Here is a 16,098-nt window from a genome sequence, read left to right on the forward strand (position 1 = left end):
GGTGGCCGACCGCAGGGCTGGAGACCGCGCTGTGGGGCGGAGCCCGGGCTCCGATTGGCCCGCGCTCCGGGCCGGGCGTGGCGATTGGACGCGGCCCTTGTCCTCCACGCGGGCAGGGCGGGGCTCCTGGCGGGGCGGGGGTCCGGGCGGCTGGCGAGAGCGGCGGCGGCGTCATGTCCTCCGAGGTGGCCGCGCGCCGCGACGCCAAGAAGCTGGTGCGCTCCCCCAGCGGCCTGCGCATGGTACCCGAGCACCGCGCCTTCGGCAGCCCCTTCGGCCTGGAGGAGCCGCAGTGGGTCCCGGACAAGGAGGTAGGTCGCCGCGGTCCGCCGGCTTCCCGCCCCCCGTGCGCGCTCCGCTCGCCCGGGACCCCCCGCACCCGCGCCCGCGCCCCCCCGCACCCTCGCCCGCGCCCGGGACCCCCCGCGCCCGCGCCCGCGCCCCCTTCCGAGCCCGAGCGCCCCATATGTGCGCCCCGGGACCCCCCGCAACCCCCGTCTGCGCGCCGGGACCCGCGTCCGCGTCCCTGCAGCCCGCACCGCTGCTCTGGCTCCTGCTGGCCTCCGGGCCCCCCCACGGCTGCCCTCGGCCCCCCGCGCTCCCGCCCTGCCGGGGCCTTGGGCACTGCGCCCTCCGCCTGGTTCCCGCTCGCGCGCCCCCACCCCCCGCGCGGAGGGCGCGGGGCACGGGCAGCCCGTCCCGCCCGCTCCGGGCTCTGCCCACCCGCGAGGTCCCGCGGGGCTTCCGCTTGTTGGTTGAGCCGCTGAGCGGGGCCCGCGCTCCGCCGGGGGGGACGGCGGCCAGGCCCCTGCGCGCCCTGGGGGGGCCCTTGCACGGTGCGAGCGGAGCGCGGCGTTTGAGCAGGAGGCTCGGGTGACGGGGAGGGGGCGTCCCGGTTAGGGGACCGCACCTGCGTGGAGAGGCGGGAGCAGCTGTGGCGGGAGGGCGAGGCCGGGGGCGGCGCTGAGCTGTCCCCGTGGGCCGGGTGGGTGCGGCACCTTCGCAAGGCCGCTGGGTGTGCACACGCCGGCCGCTGTTGGTTCCCGGGGCCGGGGGACAGACGTCCGTGCGTCCGGTAAATCACCGGCCCCGGAGGAAAGCTGGCAGCCCCTGATTGTTGGGAGTGCGCGGAGTGACCCCTGCGCCTGGTCAGCCCCCAGCCCCCAGAGTCGCTGTCCGCCCGCAGGCTTTCCGCGCAGGAGTCAACCAGGTGTCTGGTGTGGGAGGAGGGCAAGCGGCGGAAGCTGGGGAGGGGCCCGGTGCAGGGCCGCGGGGAGGAGGGCCAGCCTGGAGGTCAGTGGCCCTGCCTTGGGCCTCCCGGGCCTCCGCCCCTTGTTGCCCTGTGTGGGCGCGTTCTTTTCTCTCGTACCCTCCGTGCTGCTCCTCGGAACTCCTCGGAACAGCATGTACCTTTGCTCGCAGGGCCTGCCTGGTTAGGGCTGCGGCAGGATGAAGTGTCCTGTCTCCGCTCATTCGGGAGTGCGAAAGTTACCGCGCTCCGGGAAGTCCAAGTAGCATGGCTGGAGGTGGGGACAGGCAGGTGACCCAACCTGCAGACGGGGGAATTGCTCGCTTCTGCAGTGGGGGAGGGGTGGTCATGACCTGCCGGAGGCCAGACTCTGCACCTGTGCACACATCACCTGCGGCCAGATCACTGGGTGGTCGCCCATGTGTCACGGAAGTGAGGGAGTGTGAGGCAGAATTTTTCCATCAAGGACCCCCCCCCATTGTAGCCACAGGAGACATTCTGTCCCTGACCAACCCCCCGTGAATTCCAACAGCACCAATAGCCCCCCCCCCCCCCCCCCGGCCATCGCTCAGGGACCTGGTGGCCGGCAGTGAGAGCCATCTGGACGGAAGCACTGTGGGCGGCCACACTGGTTAGCGGCGGGGTGACTGCTGTCCCCCAGGCTCTCTCCCGCAGTGTGCCATTTCCCAGAGACACCGCCTGTGTTTTCCTGCCTCTTGGCCACTGCTGACCACAAAGTGACAGGGGGGTCTTCTGGCGGGTGCACTGGGTGGGAACACTCGAATCCGGGGAGGTGTCCCTCCTTGAGCAGGAGGTTGGTTCCGGAGCTGAAAGGGTGGTGGGCGTCGCTCCAGAGCGCCCCCTGCCTCCCGTTTGTCCCTGGAAGAGTCAGGCCAGGCCCTGGAGGCCAACCCGTGGGTGCGGGGTGGGGGTGGGGGTGGGGGTGGTCTGAGTTTCAGGAAGTAGAGTTTGCAGCCTCCTGGGGCATGGTCCGAGTTTTTAGCAGAGAGTGTTCTGGAGGAAAAGAAAGTTGGCATGGGGCACGCAGTGTGGGCTAGGAGCCTCCGGAAGCCTTGGGGAGGGGTGTGGCTGCTCCTGCTCGGCCACCAGTCCCGGGCCTGGCACTGTGGAAGGGACGCCCCCCCGCTGCGCACTGCCCGCTGCGCTTCTGGACCCCCTTTGTGTGCAGGGGGGCACAGCTTGCGGTGCCGGCGGTGAGAAACCGGTTTGTTTATCTGTGGTGGGTGGGGCTGGGGGTGGGGAGTTAGCCGGCTGGACGGTGTCCCGGTGTCCCGCAGACCCTCCGCTTCAGTCAGCATTGACGTGTCAGTGGGCGGTCCCCCGAGTGTCCTCGTGGCTCTGTTTTCCACTGGGTCACGCTGAGGCCAGTCCAGTCCACGTCTCTTGTACTTTGTAGCTGCCTGAGCCCGTGCCAGGTGGTTAGCTTGGGCCTGTGGGGACATCCTTTAAAAGTGCTAAAGATTTGGGGGGTGCGTATGCCGAGCACGCACAGAGAGATGGTCTGTAGCCCTCCGCTTCCCCCGGGGGCTCCTGCGAAATAACCGTCGCTGAACCCCGCTGGCGGGGGCTGGCAGGTTCGCGGGGGGCCTGGCATCGGCCTCGGACTCGCGTGAACAGTGGTGGAGATGGGCTTGCGGTGGGCTCCGTGGGCACGCGGCTGGAGGGATTGTCACCAGCAGACGGAGATGCTGAGTTTCACTCTTAAGACCCCTGCCTCTTGGCCCCCCCACTCCCCCTGCCCAGTCTTCAGCCCCGAGTAACCAGTGACGACGGCGGCTCTGTGTTCTCATTCTGACGCGGGGCTTCTCTGTAGACACGGGAGCACGCGGGCGTCAGACAACCCCGAGCTAGGAGAGGTGGTGCTGGATGGGGCTGTTGGCGGCCTGGGAAGGAGCCGCGGCTGCGGCAGGGAGACCTCGGGGTCCAGCAGTGTCTCAGGCCGGGTGGGAGGGACCCCAGACGGGCGGAGGCCCACGTGGAGATGCGGGTAGTGTGACCCGACATCAGGGGAAGCGTCACCCCGGGTCAGCCTGTCTCCAGCTCAGGGCGGGTCGTCTACGGGCCTGAAGGACAGACCAAGTGAGGTGAACGCGTCTGCTCTGATCGATGAGCCCCGACAGGTCAGCCGGTCAAGAATGGGGCAGAATGCGGTGAATTTGGGGTCCGTGTCCAGCCTTGTCACGGGTGATCGGGGGCAACCGGGTCATCTAAGTTACATGGCAGGAGCCTCTCTGCGGAAACTCACCCAGCAGTCAAGGTGGGGAGGGTGTTGACACTTGCTCTCCAGGACCCAGGGGGTGCCCCTAGACCCCCCAGGACCTCTCTGCCATTGGCAGGTGCTGACGGAAATGCCACAGTGCAGGGCCCCTGAGCGAGGGCTGCGGCTGGTGCTTCGGGGTGCGCTGCTATCGGTAGCTCTGCGTGTCTTGCAGGAACCAATGGCAGTGGGGGTCCAGGTGGGGCTCACAGATGGGCTCTGTCCCGCGGGGGTGCGCTCATCTCCTGTGACACCTGCTGTTTGGCCTCGTTGGCCCCGTCATCTTGTACCCGTGACCTGGTGTGTTCCCCACCCCTTTGGGCGGGGATTTAACTGTTTGCTGCTCCCTTGTTAGTTAAGCAGTTAAGTCTTTAAATGGGCCAATTTATATTTTAGGAGTTACGCTTTTGCTCTTTAGAAGCGATTATTATTATTATTATTATTATTATTATTATTTTAAGGATTTTATTTATTTATTTGACAGATCACAAGCAGGCAGAGAGGCAGGCAGAGAGAGGGGGGAAGGCAGGCTCCCCGCTGAGCAGAGAGCCCGATGCGGGGCTCGATCCCAGGACCCTAGGATCATGACCTGAGCCTCTGCCTTCGGCAGAGGCTTAACCCACTGAACCACCCAGGCGCCCCTATTATTTTTTTTTAATTAAACATTTTCTTTTTAAGCAATGTCTACACCCAGCGTGAGGCCCAAACTCGTGACTCCAAGATCAGAGTCTCCGCTCTTCCTGCTGAGCCGGCCAGGCGCCCCTAGACAGGATTATCTTTCAATACGAGTATTTTAAATTTTATTTTCAGGATCTGTTTGCTTCTGAGGAACCTGAGACACGGTTGCAGTGTGAGGGTCGGAGGGTCTGGTCCTGGCTCGGGTTGTGGGGGTCATGGGGTGTGGCGCGGCCGTCCCCCGGGCCCCTTCAGGCTCTCCTTGTGCAGTCGCCTTTGTTGACACCCTTCAGAGGCTCTAGCCCCGTATTTTCTATTCTGATGTGGAGGGGACCCCCTCTGTCACCTGTGTGCTGGGACTGCTTCTGGAGTGGCCCCTCGCACCTCTGGGGGCTCCTCCCGTGAGGGTTGGGCAGCGGGGCAGACCTCTCTGCCGCGCGGCAGCAGGACCCTGGGGTTCCCGAGGCGCACCTGTTCCAGGGCCCGGGCTGCTCTTGGCTCCTGCGTCCGCCACGGGGCCACCCAACCTGCCAGGAGTCCGAGGCCCCAGAGCAGGTGCTGGGCTGGGAACTCCGGCCCCAGCCGCCCCCGCCTCCGCGGTGCGCAGCGCCCCTCCAGAGGCCACCCCCCGCCACCCACTTTCTCCATCCAGTCCGCTGGGTGAGAGGCCCTTGGGCTGAGCGCGGGGCCCCAGGAGGCCAGGCTGGAGTCTCCTGTTCCCCGGGCTGTCCCCGGGAGCGGGGGTCACGGTGGGCGGCCCGTGCAAGGGCTCAGGCAGCACAGGGGGCTGTGGGCACGTGTGCACCGCGTGCATGACCCTCCCTCAGTCCCTCATGGGGGGCCTGCCCTGGAGATCCCACGTGTCGGAGCCTCAGCCCCCTCCCACCCTGGTGGGGACCACGCGGGCCGGGGCCTGTTGGGGGCGTGCGTGAGCCGCACGTGGTTTCCAGGGCCCCGGGCCGTGGAGTCGCCTGGTCTAGTTCGGTGTCACCGCTGCGGGGCTGGGCTGGTGCCTGTCGTGTTGCTTGCTCTGGGGACAGTTTCTCGGACGGGGCATCTGGCGTTTGGCCGTATATTTACTTTGGTCTCTTTGCCTGTTGCTTTCTGGATTTCATTTTCTTTAGATTAAATTATTCTGCTGATCATTTTCAAAGTGTCTTTTCTGTTACGTGGTCAGCAAACTACCTTGTTTAAGGACCAGTTTTCTTAATCTCCTCGTTGCTTGTTTGGTGAACTTCTGTGTCACTTACACTGTTAAGGAGCACGTTTTAACTTCTGGATGTGATTTAGTTCAGAGGTTGGCCCTTCAACTTGCCGAACACCCCAGCCTTACGCTGGGAAGCGGTGAACAGCGTGAAGCGTGCGACGGAGGCAGTGGGGAGGGGGAGGGCGGCATAGGCTTCCCGGGGCGCCCTGGCCTCGGGCCTCGCGGGAGGCTTTCTCCGTGGATTCTGTGGCTGGCACTGGGGGGGCACGTAGAGCTCGCGCCCTGCCGCAGGTAGCCTTCCAGAACTCACAGAAGGGAGAGGCAGTGCCGGGGATGGGCAGACGCGGCCACGGTGCGGTGAGCAGCCAGCTCACGCTCAAAGCCACAGGGGACTCCGGAAGGTCAAGGTGGACCAAGACCTGTGTCCCAGTCCGGAAGGCAGTGTAAGGGCGAAGAGGAAACGAGAGAATGTGAGTCATGGGCTCTCCAAAGGCTCAGACACCACTCCTGATGCGGGGGCTGTGGCTGCAGGGTCGCGTCTGGGAAGCACAAGGGCCCAGGCCCCTCCCGGAGCGGCTGCACGAGGCCGGCGCCACCGGACTCCGGAGCAACACAGATTGGCAGGACTGGAATCTCCCCGGAGCTGTTTGCCCGGCTTGGGGGAGGCCGAAGCCCAGAAGGACTCGCAGAGCGGGGGGGGGGGGGGGGGGGGGGGGGGGGGGCGGGGGGGGGGCGGCGTGTTGAGCCTGGGGGTGGTGCGGGCTGGCGAGTGGCCTGGCTGCCCCTGTGGCTGAGGGCGTCTGACCAGAGTGAAGACGGTCGGTGGGGACGAGAGAAGGCCCAGCTGGGCAGCACTGGCTGTCCCCGAGCTGGTCCCGCTGGGAAGCCCTCCCCCCTGCCTGGGGGGTGGGGGGTGGGGACTGTTGCCCTGTCGCTGCCTTGTGGGGCTGAAGCTCCTCGGGGGTGCGGGACCGGCTTTCCCACTGTGGGGAGCCGAGCTTCCTCCGCACCCTGACTGCCCTTCGGTGCCTCTGGCAAAACCGGAACCAGCTCCGTGTTCGCTTGTGTTAACGGAGAGGCCTAAGCTCGTCCCCTGTCCTTGGTGCCCCTACAGGGCCTCCTGTCCCGGGAGTGCAGGGTCGGGGGGAGGCCTCCCCTCCGTGCCCAGCGCCCTGGTCTCTGCCCTTCTGGGGCGCCCGTTGCCCTGAGCCCCAGCCTGGCTGCTGTCGCTCCCTCTGGTGCCTGCCTCCGAGGAGCGTCCGGGAGCACCTGCAGGCCTGGCCGTGGCCGCGGCGAACCCCCTCCAGCCCGCACCGTCTCCCGTCCCGTGCGGCCTCTTCCGCACACACGTGTGGCCGCGTGCGGGCCGCTGCCGGCCGGGCCTGCCCCTAACGTAGCCGCAGTGGCTGCTCCCGGCCGTGCGGTCTCGTGGTCCTGTGACACGATCCTTGCTTCCAGCACCAGGACGGCCCCAGTGGGGCCCTTTGGGTTCTGACCACTGCCCTGGCTCCAGCGCGCTCCAGGGTCCCCGAGATGCCATCTGAGCCATTCCCTGCCCGGAGCTGCTCGGGCTCGGACCTCACTCATGCCCTCGGTGTCCCCCCATGTGCCCCCACGGCCTGCGACTGGGGGGGTGGCACCCGGCCTGTGGGGCTCCTGAGCTGGTGGCCGAGCCTATCGCCCTGTCTCCGTCCTGCTGGCTGGGAGGGGCGGGAGGGGCACTGTCCGCGCCGCTGGGAGCTGCGGCCTCATACGCGGTCGTCTTCCCTCCCAGTGCCCGAGGTGTATGCAGTGCGACGCCAAGTTTGACTTTCTCACCAGAAAGGTGAGCTGAGGCCACTGGGTGGGGGGCCCAGGCCGGATGGCGCCACTGCGGGGGGTGGGGGGGGCGGGGGGCGCCGCGTGTCCGCCTGAGGAGGGCGGACTGTGACTCGGCCGGGGCCGAGCGCAGCTTGCACACCCGTGTGACCGTGCCTGGTGCGGCCACACACGTGGGTCTCGCCCTCCGAGGGGTGTCCCCTCCGTGGAGGTGGGGTGTCCCGGCGGGTGGGCAGTGGGACGCAGAGCGGCCCTCACGGCGACCTCATCGCTTGGTGGGGGGGCGGCCCTCCGCCTCCTCACCGCCGCCCTGTCCGCAGCACCACTGTCGCCGGTGTGGGAAGTGCTTCTGCGACAAGTGCTGCGGCCAGAAGGTGCCGCTGCGACGCATGTGCTTCGTGGACCCCGTGCGGCAGTGCGCCGAGTGCGCCCTCGTGTCCCACAAGGAGGCCGAGTTCTACGACAAGCAGCTCAAGGTGCTCCTGAGCGGTAAGCCGGGCCTGCGGGCCTCCTCCCGCCTCCCCCGCCCTCCGCCCCTGCCCCTGCCCCTGCCCCCGGAGCCGGGGCCTGGCCTGGGGGATGCAGCCCCCGGGGCCTTCTGGGAAAGGGCGACCGTTCCTCAGAGCTTTCGGGGTGCACAGAGCCTCATCCGACAGCAGCGCCCCTGCTCCTCTCGGGCACAGCCCCAGCTGCGGTCTTCCCGGGGGCGCGCGCCTCGCCGGGCCAGGAGGACGGGGAGTGGGAGGAGCCGCCGTGCTCTCACGTTCGTCCTTCCGCCCCCAGGAGCCGCCTTCCTGGTGACCCTGGGAGATGCCGAGAAACCAGAGACGATGGTTTGCCGTCTGTCCGGCAACCAGAGGTAAGAGGCAGGGCGCCACTCGGCAGGGACGGCGCTGTCGCTGTGACCCCAGGTGACGTGCTTTGGCCGCTCTGCTCCCTAGGTACTTGCTTCTGGAAGGGGACAGCCGCCACGAGATTGAAATCGCGCGCATCTCGGCCGTGCAGGTCCTCACGGAAGGCTTCCAGGCCGGAGGTGAGCGCCGCGCGGGCGGGGAGGGCGGTGCGGCGTGCGGGTCCGGGTCTCGGGGCCTCCTCCTCGGCCTGGCTGCGGATCCCGGGGACGCCCGTCCCGCGTCCTCCTGGGCTTGTGTTTAGTGTCTTCAGGAACCCGCCGGGTAAACGGGCTGCCCGTGTCCGAGAACGAAGGAGAGTCTGTCCGGACGCGCCCCGTTGTGTTGGCCTCGCACCGAGGCTGAGGCTCCCAGCGCCGCTGGCGACCCTCTCGTGCTCAGAAGGCCTGAGCGGCGGCTCGTTGGGAACCGGGGCTTCTGCTCCTGTCAGGTGTCTGTGAAGTGAGATCCCCTTACGTTTCCTTGGGGAGCTTCCAAAGCCTTTCGGCCCCTCTGGATCTTTCCATCTCGCTCTGCGCTTCGGTAGCGGCTTTCCGCGGGAGAGTCCGCGTCCGGCCGTGCAGCGTGCGCAGCGCCCGCGCGACTGACTCCCTCTCGCTGTTTTCTGATGGGCGCTCGTTCTCTCTGCCTGCCTACCTTCTTGACGTAGAAAAAGACTCGCACGCTTACACCAGCCTCCTGGGGAGCCAGCCCGTCTCCGAAGGTCAGCCTCACGCTGCGCGCAGCTCTCCCCCGCAGCCCCGAGATCGCGCCCCGGGCTCTTGTATGTGCACGCGGTGACGCGTGTGTGTATACGCGCCGTCTCCTGAAATAAGATCTCGTTGGAGAGAGAGCGAGCGAGCGAGAGCGTGTGAGTGGGGGGAGGGGCAGAGGGAGAGGAGGAAGCAGGCCCCCTGCCCAGCAAGGAGCCCGATGTGGGGCTCGATCCCAGGACCCCGGATCACGACGTGAGCCGAAGGCAGCCGCTGCTGTCAGTTGAATTGAGAGGGGTTGGGCCCAAGACGAGGGTGTGCGCCGCGTGAACGAAGGTATCCCAGTGGCAGGAATGTAGTTCGTCTGCTCCGTTTGACAATCCCAAGGGCACAGCTTTCCCCAGTATTTCCCAGCCGTGCATCCCCAAGCTGGCCAAGTCCGGGGCAGCGGGGCGCTGGGGGCGGCCGACCTCCTGGATGTTCCTGTGCCTTCTCGGCCTGCTCTGCGCCTCTGTGCGAGCCCCCGAGTGGGCAGTGCTCCCTGCCTCTGCCCCGCGCACAGGGTGTGACGCCAGCACCACCCCGGCTGCCTGGGGCAGGTGGGAGCTGCAGACACCCAGGTACAAAGGGCGGGGCGTGGAGAAGCTGGGGGTGGTGGGCAGCCCAGGTGCCCCTCTGCCTACCTCCTGCTAGGGAGCCCGGCTCAGGAACGTCCCTGGCCAGAGCCCCGCCCAGGCCAGGGAGAAGGCCGCCCCCTAGTGGCCTGCTGAAGCCTCGTCTTCCTTGCCAGGGCCCTGGGCCTTCTGGGGCCACATGCCCCCTTCTGGCAGTTTTGGGGGTGCAGTGAGCCCTGCTCTGCTGTTTTTTTTTTTTTTTTAAAGACTTTATTTGACAGAGAGAGATCACAAGTAGGCAGAAAGAGAGGAGAAAGCAGGCTTCCTGCCAGCAGTTTTTTCAAAGCCGAGAACCCTGTCTTCCCTGGGGGTGGGTGGCGGGGGGGGGGTCACAGTTCCCAGCGGGCGGCAGGCCGAGGAGCTGCGGGCAGTCGCCGTTCTTGGCTTTGCCAGCTCCGCGGATTCTCACAAAGGGCAGGAGCAGCCAGAGGCGGCGGGAAGCAGCTGGGGCCGTGCACCACAGGAAGCTCACTTGCAAAAGCAGGTGGCAGCCAGAGCCATGGTTGGTGCCCCCCTCCCCCCCAACAGAAGTGGGCACTCCCATAGAGGCCCGGTCGGGGACCGGCCTGGCGACACGCACAGACGGAACGGGGCTCATGAGAGGTTAGCTGAGGTGGCCAGGACAGTGCTTGACCGTTGCCATTGTCTGGTGGCCAGGCCCCCTCAGCCGTCCAGTGCCGTCCCCAGGCCTGGAGGCAGGCGCTCAGGTCTGACCCCGAGATCCGTGTCTGACGGAAGGAATCTTCCATGGGCCGGACTCCTGCTCAGAACGGAGTTCTCATCCTGCATCGCAAAGTAGAAAAGCCGTAGGTAGACTTCGCCGTGAGGCTTGGTGTGCGCGGGCTTCTCTGGTCGTGACTGAGCGCGCCGGTCTGTCCATGAGTGATGGGTCCTTGAGCTGCTGGCCTGGCCTGGAGGGGGCCGCTCCCAGCCGTGGCATCTTTGCAGGCGCTCACGCACGAGGGGCGTGTTGGCACTCCTCTGGGCCTTGCTGATGGCCCGTGTGCCGTGGCCGCGTGGGACTCGTACGCGCACGGGGCCAGCCAGTTGTGGGGGCTTCCCACGCGCAGGAGTCCCCACGTGGGACTGGCTGTCGCAGTTGTGTGTCACTGGGCTCAGTGGCGTGGTATGATGTATCCCGGACCCTGGAGGGCCAGTCCGGGAGATTTCTTCCCCATCCTGTGAATCTAGGGTCGTCCGCCAGGGGCTGCCGGCGCCAGCGTGAGGGGTGGGAGGCAGGCACGCGAGGCCGGCTGGAATCCTGGGTGGGGAATCCTGGGTGGCTGGGGTTCCCCGTGGGCATTCTTACTTTGTCTCCCTTTTTCAGGAGGCAACGCACGGGCCACAGGCATGTCCCTGCAGTACACAGCACCAGGGGCGGAGGGCGCGACCCAGCTGAAGCTGACGGCTGGGGAGGACACCAGTGCCGGCCGCAGGCAGTCGACAGCGTGGCTGGCGGCCATGCACAAGGTACTCGGGCCGAGGCAGGCAGGGGCGCGCGGGGGGGGGCTGGACTGTTCTGCTTTGAGCCTGGGCCCACCTTTCCCCGAGGCGGCCCTGCCAGCCGGGGAGGGGGTGCCCACGCCCGCTCCAGCCAGGCCGAGGCCCAAGCACGCTTCTTCTCTGGTCCGGTTTTAGGCCACCAAGCTCCTCTACGAGTCACGGGACCAGTAACCACGCAGGACGGCCCGTCGGCATGGAACCGCAGAGCCTGCTCTCCGCACGCACAGGCCACGGGCTGGGAAGCGCAGCCCGAGTGTCGGGGAAATGGGCGCTTGCTTAGTCGGTGCAGGTTCACATTTTACTGATGCGCTGAACGGCCTCACGCTTTAGAGTTTGTCACCTTGTCCATACTTAACTGGAGGTGGGAGAGGTTGAGTCACACTACTGCCAAACTATTTTTAGCATACCTTAAACCATGTTTTTATGGGTGCCCGGGTTTACTAGAAGGTTCTGGTCCCTCAGTGGTCCCTGGCAGCACGAGGACACACGCTGCTTTCTAGGTGGCCCGAGCCCCATCATAGACCGCTCGCTTCCTGAATCACTAACCTGGGGCTACGAGCAAACCTTTGATACTCACGGAGCAGGAAGAACCAGCTTTGCTTTTTGTACTTTTCACTTACCGTTTCACTTTATTAAAGTAATTGTACAACAATTTGTATATAAAGCTTATGATTAAAACCTATTTTGAAAATACAGATCGGGTCTCGCCTCACCATGTCCCAAAGCCCCCGCGCTTTCCCGCTGCCGCCCCGTCGGGCTCCCGAACACAAGACTCGTAGCCGCCGGGGAGAGACAGGCTTTATTGGGCGTCGTTACAGGGCGGCCGCGGTGGGGGGCTCGCGGCGAGGTGGGGGTCCCAGTAGGGGGGTGGCAGCCCGGCACACAGTCCGTGCTTGAGGGGGCCTGGCTACAGCAGCGGCTCTACGGTTAAATTATACACAGGACTCATACGTGGAAAATAAAGCCTAAGGGCCTGGCTTTTAATGAGAAAAAAACATTTCCAATATTATTCTGGTAGTTTCGAATGGTCTAGTCAAAAAATACTTTTGGTATAGAAAAGTCTGTACGTACAGTTCCACCCGGAGTCTGGACTGGGCCAAAGTAATCACATCATGGCAGGCCCACGCTGCCCCCCTGCTGTGCAGCCCCCGCCCCCCGACGTCTGCCCTACCCCGGCCCGTGGGCTGCTGCAGGGAAGGCCGTGCTGCGAGCAGAGGAGGGGACGGTGCCATCTGGGGGCTCCTGATTGTTTGCCGCTTGGTATTAAGGGCTCTGGCGCCTGGGCCATGGCGGCCCGGTCCAACACCATCGGCCTGCATGAGGGTGACTGACAGCAATGCCCGGGACACACGCACCAAGCACCACCACTGACAGAAGTTTCCATACAGGGGCTCCTTTGGTAGGGGAAGGAAGAGATGTGCGTGGCGAGGGTGGGCAGGGCGGTGGGGTTGCCAGGACTTCCGGTGACAGGAGGGCAAGCTCGAGCAGAGGGCACACCTCACTGTGGTTGCAAGTTTTCCCTGCTGGGGTGGGGGTGACACGGAACAAGGGACAGCCTTGGGGCCAAGTCGTAAGAGGGTTCATCTTCATGGGCAACCAGCCGGGGATAAATTATAGGGCTGCTTATTGGCAAAAGGGACAGTTGTTTAGAAAGCTGGATATTTATTTGGATTTACAGTAATTGGCAAAATTCAGTCTTCTTGGAGGCAAAAGTACCTCTCCCAGTTACGGGCAAACTGAAGACAGGGCCTCACCCAGAAGCTGGGGAATTTCACATCGCGGACGCTGTCTGCTAAAGTGAGCACCATTATCAACCGTGTCCGGCTTCAGCTTTCCTGGGGAAACGGCAGAGCTACCTTTCTGGCGGCCCATCGGCTGGCGAGCCCGGGCAGTGCTCCAACGGCAAGTTCAGGCCAGCGTGCGCTGTCGGGGTTTGATCCGCGGATACAACTGGGAATCAATGGGGACAGTCAGGACAAGGCCATGGTCCCACTGAGCAGGAAGGGGTGCCCAGAGGGCCGCAGGGCCGGCCACCACCCCAGGTCCCGACTCCCTTTATAAGCTGTGCCCCCACCGAGGGCAGCCTCTCCCAGCACCGGGCACCACCGAGAACCCGCACTGCTGGCTAGAAGGCTCCCCGGTGCACTTCGGCACAAGGAAAGGCGCACTCGCCCGCCCAGCTAGGCATGTGGGCTGAGCGCAGGGGCACCTGCTCTGTCGTGGGGTGAAGGACAATTACCAGCACCACGGAGGGAGCAGCCGGCCCGCTCCCCACCCAGGGACGCTCCCACCCAGAGACGAGTCAGGACTGCAGACAGTTGTGGCGGGGCCGGGGGGTGGGGGGCTGCTCGCCAAAGCTCCTGTGTCAGGGTGCTTGTGGCTCCACGGTACCCACCCCCACGGCCCCCCCGGTGTGGGGTCCCCACCAGCCAGAGCCTCCTGCCGCCGCTGCAGACTCGTCCACTAACACAGATGACACTGAGGGTGGCGAATGGCCATCTCTCCCCGTAGGATCTGCCCCCACATAGGACCCCAGAGGGGAAGAAGGGGACAGGACCCCCAGGCTGCCCAGGCCGACCCCAGGGCAGCGAGCGCACAGTGCTCACCCCCAGCAGGTTCTTGGGCACGTAGCCCTCCCGGTCCCCGAGGCGAGCCCACCACCACTCCGTCTCGCTCTCGTCCTTGCGCCGCAGGATGGTGATGGCGTCGCCCTCGTGGAAGGACAGCTCATCGCTGTTCTGGGCCTCGTAGCCCCACAGGGCGTACACCACTCCTTTGTTCATCACGCCTAGCTTCTCCTGCACCCCTGCGATGAGAGAGCAAGCAATTGGTCAGGGGGCGGCAGGGGCCCCCCTGCTCTCCCCACCCTGTCCCTGCGCGGCAGGAGTCTGGCTCCTGGAGCGCTGGGGCCTGAGGCAAAGGTATGCTGCTGGACGAGGGGCTCCCTAAGGTTATCCTTACAAGTCCCACCGGGGACAATTTCCAAAAGTCAACTAAGCCGTTGCCTGACTGCCCCTGGGTATGGGGAGCCCCCACAGTGGCGGCCGCCGCTCCCCGCCTCCACACCACGGCCACCAAGCCGGCTCCTGCCTGGAGGACCCCTGAGAAGAGCTGGGGGTTGACAGCCCTGCCACCTGCCGCCGTCCTCCCCCTGGCATGGCTATTACTGCAGCTGGGGCCTCGGGAGCCTGGGGCCCACTTCCCTCTGTCACGGTGTCCCGAGGGTCAAGTGCAGGGCTAGGCCCAAAGGTTCTCGAGCTAGGTGTGGAGGAGACAACCCACAGGTGTTTAACCCCAGGGCAGAGCGCTGCTCCAGATCCCAAAGTCTGACCCCTGCTCAAGTGGCTTACACCGGAACGAGGCTTGCTCCTAAAGCGGCACACTCGTCGCCCGTCACCACAGGATGGGGACAGGGGCTCCCACCCTGGAGTGCCCTGGTGCGCCCCAGAAGCGGACAGATGGTTGCTGCCCAGCCCCCCGCACCCACCAGCGGCTCCGCCCAGGGGCCCGTTGACACAGAGGGAAGTGGTGTTTGTCTTAACAGTTGGGCAAGAATCTTTCCGACAACGTGGATTTTCAAAGAGGTTTTTAGGAATGGGCGTAAGGGACAGCGTGACCTCCATTCTGACGAGACTGGTGACGGGGGGGGGGGGCGGACTGCTCCCCAAGCGAAACAAGCTGCTCCCAGGCCAGCAGCAGCGCGCGCACGCCGGCGCCGCGCCCCACGCACCGTACAGGAACTGGGAGCACGCACCGTACAGGAACTGGGAGCACTGCACGTAGCCTTCCTCTGTCTCCTCACACTTGTCCGCGGCCGTTTCGATGTCGCTGATAGTGGAGGCGAAGATCGCGGCGCCGCTCTCCACCAGCTGTTTGCAGAGGTGGACGCTGTTGCAGGAGGCGGCGCAGTGCAGCGGCGTCCTGGAACGGAGAGCCCGTGAGCCGCCGGCGGCCTCCAGTCCCACAGGTGTGTGGTCCCAAGGTGTGGCCTTGGCCATTTTCATGGCCTGGTGTCTCCTCACCCAACGTCCCAGACCGCACGTGTGCTGCCCAACAGGCCGGGCGCTGAGCAGCCTGCGGAGCAGCCCACGACGTGCCCCGGGGCAGCGCGCGGCGCAGGGCTGCCCGTGCCCTTGCGGGGCGGCGGCGCAAAGCCATCAGCTGTATTTCGCCACAGTGTAAAAGGCCCAGGTGTTCAAACCCCCCAGACAGGTGCCTGACATTCACAGCCAAATCCACAGCCAAATCCACAGGAGACCCAGGGGCCAGCCGTGGCAGGAGGGCCCTGCAAGCCGCAACGCACATGTGCAACTGGAGCGAGCCTCGGCGCTTCCTTTCCGCCCGGGCGCCCGGCCGCAGAGTAACAACCTGCCCAACGCGCTGCCCGCGCCATCCACGATCCTGTCTGCCCAGAGCTCGGCGAGAACAGAGCCTCTCACTCGGTGACCCGGAGGGCAGCCAGGTGGGCGGCGGCCGGCCCCTTCCTGCCCCCACGCCTCCCCGGGGCCCGAATGCAGCCCAAGCGCCCCAGGGACCCTCACCAGCCATCGCTGTCGGCGGCGTTCACGTTGACCCCGAAGTCCAGCAGGAACCGGACGATGTGGTGGTGGCCGGCGCAGACAGCATTGTGCAGCGGTGTGATCCCTTCGTCGTTGGGCTTGCTGGGGTCTTCCACCTACGGACACAGGGCGCTGTGAGCCCCGCGTCCTGGCACCCGGGACAGCCCAGCCTAAGGCTTTGGCCCAGCTCACCTCATAGATGATCCTTTGCACCAGGTCGAACTCCCCTTCCAGAGAAGCATCGAGGAGCAGCGCCAGCGGATTGAACCGGACCCTCAGCCCGTGCCCCGTCCGCTCTGAGTTTGGTTTCTTCAGGTTGGTCCGTTTGCTCTGCTGGGAAGGAAGCACGCTTTTGATTTAAAAGTCACGCACCAAGGTGCCCAGCCCTGGTGGGAAGGAGGGACAGGGACGGAAGGCAGGGCCGGCGCATGTACCCGGTGGCACCGAGCAGCCCCTGGCGTTGAGAGGAGCGCCCACTCCCGGGGCCCAGCCTGCGCGCTGCGGGGCAGAGCAGCTCAGGGGCTGGGGCCGG

General features: G+C 65.6%; 2 protein-coding genes across 11 annotated transcripts in view; one reads left to right on the forward strand and one right to left on the reverse strand.

The window, feature by feature from the left end:
- The first annotated feature begins 108 nt into the window (after positions 1–108).
- Positions 109–11,702, forward strand: ZFYVE21 (zinc finger FYVE-type containing 21). 2 transcript variants are annotated; one of them, XM_032345446.1, is made up of 8 exons: positions 109–311; positions 7,184–7,234; positions 7,548–7,716; positions 8,011–8,086; positions 8,169–8,260; positions 8,788–8,841; positions 10,832–10,974; positions 11,143–11,702. In XM_032345446.1, the coding sequence occupies exons 1-8, from the start codon at positions 174–176 to the stop codon at positions 11,176–11,178; spliced, it is 759 nt and encodes a 252-aa protein (XP_032201337.1). In that variant the 5' UTR covers positions 109–173; the 3' UTR covers positions 11,179–11,702. The 2 variants fall into 2 exon arrangements, with proteins under 2 accessions (XP_032201337.1, XP_032201338.1); XM_032345447.1 differs by lacking the exon at positions 8,788–8,841 and having other exon boundaries at positions 110–311.
- A 947-nt stretch (positions 11,703–12,649) lies between these two features.
- The window catches only part of PPP1R13B (protein phosphatase 1 regulatory subunit 13B), a 91,556-nt gene continuing 88,107 nt past the window's right edge, over positions 12,650–16,098 (reverse strand). For 6 of the 9 annotated variants that reach the window (XM_032345441.1, XM_032345439.1, XM_032345435.1 and 3 more), the window contains 5 exons: positions 15,759–15,899; positions 15,549–15,682; positions 14,762–14,928; positions 13,614–13,813; positions 12,650–12,957 (listed from right to left, as the gene is read on the reverse strand). In XM_032345441.1, coding sequence (XP_032201332.1) covers positions 12,916–12,957; positions 13,614–13,813; positions 14,762–14,928; positions 15,549–15,682; positions 15,759–15,899 — 684 coding nt within the window. In that variant the 3' untranslated portion in view covers positions 12,650–12,915. The remainder of the gene's footprint in view (positions 12,958–13,613; positions 13,814–14,761; positions 14,929–15,548; positions 15,683–15,758; positions 15,900–16,098) is intronic. The other 3 variants (XM_032345436.1, XM_032345434.1, XM_032345438.1) reach the window with 1 other exon arrangement.

The sequence above is a fragment of the Mustela erminea genome, chromosome 5 (assembly GCF_009829155.1).
Source record: "Mustela erminea isolate mMusErm1 chromosome 5, mMusErm1.Pri, whole genome shotgun sequence".
In the NCBI taxonomy this organism is placed as follows: domain Eukaryota; kingdom Metazoa; phylum Chordata; class Mammalia; order Carnivora; family Mustelidae; genus Mustela; species Mustela erminea.

Excerpts from the sequence above, each read along its gene's own strand:
- ZFYVE21 (XM_032345446.1), top strand. The coding sequence starts at position 174 with ATGTCCTCCGAGGTGGCCGCGCGCCGCGACGCCAAGAAGCTGGTGCGC. Across the intron at positions 8,087-8,168 it reads CGTCTGTCCGGCAACCAGAG|GTACTTGCTTCTGGAAGGGG; the intron begins GTAAGAGGCAGG and ends TCTGCTCCCTAG. Across the intron at positions 8,261-8,787 it reads GGAAGGCTTCCAGGCCGGAG|AAAAAGACTCGCACGCTTAC; the intron begins GTGAGCGCCGCG and ends TTCTTGACGTAG.